Below are 4,773 nucleotides of genomic sequence, written 5' to 3'. Positions count from 1 at the left end.
AGGAAGTTAGCTAGGAAAGAAAGAAGCTAGTTAGCTAACCATGAAAGAAGATACCCAGTTAGTTAGTTGGGAAGGAAGGATGATGGTTGGCTGGTTGATTAACTAGTTAATTGATTGTTTCATTGACTGGTTAGTGGAATGATTGTTGGGTTAATTGATTGATTATCCGTCTTGTTTTTGTTTTCAGGGTGCGGTTCTTTGAAGGGACGGACATGGTGGCCGACTCCGGCGTCGTCATCGACACGACGATGAGAGGAGGCCGACTCGGCGTTTTCTGCTTCTCGCAGGAAAACATCATCTGGTCCAACCTGCGCTACAGATGCAACGGTAAAAACCGCTCCGCCTGCGACTCTGCGTCGCTCTAGACTTTGCTTTAAAACTCTTCCTCTGCCGTTTCAGACACGGTGCCTGAAGACTTCGCAGCGCATCGCCAGCAGTTTCTCATGCACATTCATGTCTGAGCGCGGCAGACGGGCTGCAGACACACGGCGGGAGCCGAGCGCCTGACGGGAGAAGCAGAAACCAGCCGTCATCTCCAGCGTGTCCACCTTTTCCCTCCATGGTCTTCACTCGGCTCTACTGTAAAACGTTTTCGCCCTTTGATTTGGCTGTTTCCGTGAAATAACCCGATCTGCTACCATCAGGAGAAGAGAAGTTCCACCATGTTTGCTTCTGTCCTGATGACAGAAAAAGACTCAAAAGGCTCTTTGAGGTCCGGTTTGTTTCTGCTTCTGTCACTGAAAACCCAACAATCATTTGTGTTAACCAAATAAAACATGACAATGTGGACGATGCATCTCCAGCTTCAGAGCTCATGAATCGAAGCGTTTTCCTCCTGCGTGGAGCACCAGACTCCTTTCTGCGACCGGCTTTAATACGCAGGTAAATATAACGTCGCCAGAGGTTATGACTCACCTGTACATGTCGCACACCTAACAATAACTATCGCTTACACTGTAAAACATGCGTGTAGTCACTCCAAACAACATGGAGCGGGTCAAGCAGTTCCTGCAGTGGAAACGGCAGACTGAACTTCAGCCACAGGAGGAGGAAACATGGTGGAAACATGTTCCAATATGTCACACAAGACCAGTTTCACACACTGAAACCACAGAAGAAGAACAGCAAGATGAAGCTAATCAGCTGGAATCAAAGTGTCCTCCATGTTTTATACGTTTTTAATAAACAACCAACCCAACAACGGCCCCTTCGTTTTTTTAGGATTTATTCTCAGACGCTGACTGTAAAACAGAGAAACAAACACCAGAACCAAAGTTCTGAGACAAAAACATCTCAATCCTAGTTATTTATAAATGTAAACGATAATCTAGAGAAATGTAAAAACAACTGATTTAACCAGTGGTGGGCTGTGCTAACTCTGAAGCTCTGCACTGCCATGGTATTTAATGGAAGCTAATGCTAAAGTGCTAATCATGAACATTAGTTCTACTAATGTTACAGCATTATAACGTATTAGCTCAGAATAGCTGTCATTGTACAAAAACACATCTGCTAATTCTAAAGCTACATCAACAGGTGATTAGCAGAAGCTAATCTTAAAGCATTAATCATAAACGTTACCTCCGCTAACGCCAAAACCCTGCGCCGAGGCCGTATTTAGTGGAAGCTAACGCTAAATCGCTAACGTCAATTCAAATGACCTTTTCTCTTGAAAGTCTATAACCCTCCAGAACCAGTTTAATTTTATGATTTTTATGTTTATATCTTATTTATATCTCTACCGTCTGTGTTTTTGTTCCTGTATGTTTCTTATTTGAAACAAACGGGAACAAAACTTTTCCTGCCAAAATTATTGGTGGGAAAACAAAACCAAAATTTCAACACAGATGTTGAACTTTGGTCAACTGAAACTTTTAAAAGCATTTGAGTAAATTAGCATGTTAGAATTTATCCAGAAAAAGTTATTTAGGAGAAGCTAACTGTGCTAAGTGATGACTGATTGTCTTCAATCAGAGCTAAACAAACAGTTAGCTTAGCTGCACTGCTAGCGGAGGTGTGCTCAATTCACTCCAGGTTCGACTTGGACAAAAAACATTAAAAAGGCTTTAAATTTCACAAACATAATAAAGGTCTAATAAATTTCAAATAGTTAAAGTCATTTTAAACATTTAGATTTTTTACTGGAGTTGATCAAATTCACTCCAGATTCTTTAAAAAGCTGAGAAGCAGCCCTTTAATTTAGCCCTGTTCATCACAAAGGTTTCAAACTCTGGCTTTCTTGTTACCCAGCAAAAACAAAAAACATTAAACTGCAGCTGACAGAGACCTGGGGTTTGTGCCGCCCTGGGCAGAGAGCCACGCAGAAAGAAACCGTTCCAAACCGACGGTGTGGTGGTGAGGAGAACGGGGTTTTAAGGTTTAACGAGTCAAAAAGAGACTTTTTTTAGTGCTGATGAGATTCTGAAGTTGTTCACAAACCATCAGCCSATCGTTGACGTTTCTCGTCTCCTGAAGACGCCGTGTCACCTGTCCTCCTGGAGGCGGGGTCGCGACCCCTGGGCCGGGGAGGCCGGGACGAGTGCAATATTGGAGGGACATGACAACAGTGCACCGCATCCCGAACCTGCCCGCCCCCGGGAGGAACCTCACCACGCGACCTGGAAGAAAAACGTGACCTTTAACCTCCAAGACTGTTAGCCTTACTGCCCCTGACCCGGCTGGAACCAGAACCAAGACGGTCCAAGCTCTACAGGGACATGTACCACAACTTTTGTTACTTGACTGAAGAAAACTAGAAAAGATTCTGGGTTTTTTTAGGCGGCTTTTTATTTGAAAAAAGTTTTTTTTAGTGTAAATAACTCGATGGATAAACGCAACATTTACAGTGAAGTTAAAGGGACAGCAGAAAGATTGGCTATTACAAGATGAATACTAACATTTTTGTGAAAACTTGTCTCCATCTGCATCAACAATCTGCGCTGATGGGAAAGTTTCTGTCCCATATGGACCGCACAAAAAAAGTCCGGGGGCCACAAATGGCCCCCGCGCCTCACCTTGGACACACTTGTCTGAATAATGTAACTCTGGAGGGCAGAATGAATCGTGTTAGCGTTCCAGTTCTTTTGTTTCAGTTCAGCACCAGAATCTCTAAAACCCGATTCTGATCGGTGGCGAAACGTTTTCAGACGTGGTTCAGTTTGAAGAATCAGTTTGAAAAAGAATCTAATTAGTTTGATTCATTCATGTTTTCGGCTTTTTGGGAAGAAAATGCATCCTAAACCTGTTTTTAACATCAAATTATTTTAAAATCCTAAAAATAAGAAGCTGAAACTTCCATCCACACATGAATAAAACTGTTTTGTTTATAACTTGTGTTGCTGAGCAGCTGGTTTGAAATGAGCCCATAATGTTTAATCTTTACTGCTAAAGATGATCTAAACTGTTAAATATTGTTATTAAGGTTTGAGTCTAGAATCGCCTCACCTCCATGCTGGTCCCGCTGCTCCGGTTCTGGATCGGCCCGGTCCGTCCGCGCTGTTTTTATCTCCCTCCTCCTCCTCCTCCTCTTCCTCCTCTTCCCACCCTGGACTCCAACAAAGACCCGGAGCTGCTCGGCGAGGCGTGCAGGGGCCCCGCGTTCAGGGGAATTAACCTGTTTGACCCTGCGGGGCCACCGTCGATCCGCAAACTTTAAAAATAGATAAATGAATGAATGAAAAGCTTCAGGTGAGGCGGGAACACCTGAACCTCATTCACCTGCAGAAGCAGCGCGTCCTAGTTGCAGGTGGAGCGCAGAGGGCGCCCCCTGCAGGAGGAGTATCGCCAGAGCAGAGGGGTGCTGCCCCCTGCTGCCTAGCCGCAGGTACTGCAGCCCGGGTTCCTCTTTGTTAATGATCAGAACTTAAATGGTTCCGTCCAGAAACATCTCAGCAATTTAAACTTTGGTTCCGAACTCAAACAGAACTGGAAGAATGTCTCTTCAGTCCAAACAGCAAAAGTAAATAAACAAACAAACTAATAAACAATAAATACATCAGCTGATCCCACATTAATCCATTCATTTCATTGTTTTCTTATTTATAATTACATGTATTAAATAATTAGTCATGAATATTTAAATGCTTTTATTTATTAGAATTATAAATGTATTATTTTTACATCTGGTGCATTTTCTTTTTTTATTTGCAGTTAATTACAGAAATTAAAATCCTGCATAATTTGTACTATTTTATATAATTAATGGTTTAATTTATAATTATTATATTGATCAATAAATGTTATTTTATTTATAGATAATATATTAAGTAGAATCTTGCATAATTTATATAATTTTATTTGTTATAATTGCTGCATTTATAAAAATATAAAATTGATTTATTAATGCATTGCATCCTGTTGGTATTTTAAATCAATTACATATTTTTTAATTATAATTCTGTGAATTTGCATTATTTAATTTATTGTGAATAATTTCTGGATTCATAATTAAGTTATTACAATAATTAACGTTTTGGTTATTTTCTTACTCATGATTAATTATATTAAGTCATAAATAATAAATTTTAGTTATTATACACATATCACATTATCATAACATTTATAAACAGCCATAAAAGATTTTTCACTTTTTCTTGTTTAAATACTGAAGTAACCAAATAAAACATCAGCAAGACTCACTGACACGGCTTGAAACTATATATATATATATAAACGTGTTTATTATGTGATTATAGGCACACTTGTTTTCTGTGTGTGTGTGTCTCTCTCTGTGTGTGTGTCTCTGTGTGTGTGTGTCTCTGTGTGTGTGTGTGT

General features: G+C 40.4%; 1 protein-coding gene across 1 annotated transcript in view; it reads left to right on the top strand.

Moving 5' to 3' along the window:
- Positions 1-796, top strand: part of thbs3a (thrombospondin 3a) — a 19,588-nt gene extending 18,792 nt beyond the window's left edge. Inside the window, exons 22-23 of the mRNA XM_008430685.2 lie at positions 188-327; positions 400-796. Of these exons, the coding sequence (XP_008428907.1) occupies positions 188-327; positions 400-461 (202 nt within the window). The 3' untranslated portion in view covers positions 462-796. The remainder of the gene's footprint in view (positions 1-187; positions 328-399) is intronic.
- The last annotated feature ends 3,977 nt before the right edge of the window (positions 797-4,773 follow it).

Source organism: Poecilia reticulata, linkage group LG16, assembly GCF_000633615.1.
Source record: "Poecilia reticulata strain Guanapo linkage group LG16, Guppy_female_1.0+MT, whole genome shotgun sequence".
Taxonomy (NCBI): domain Eukaryota; kingdom Metazoa; phylum Chordata; class Actinopteri; order Cyprinodontiformes; family Poeciliidae; genus Poecilia; species Poecilia reticulata.
Note: the sequence above shows the minus strand (reverse complement) of the source record. Positions and strands in the feature narration are given on the sequence as shown.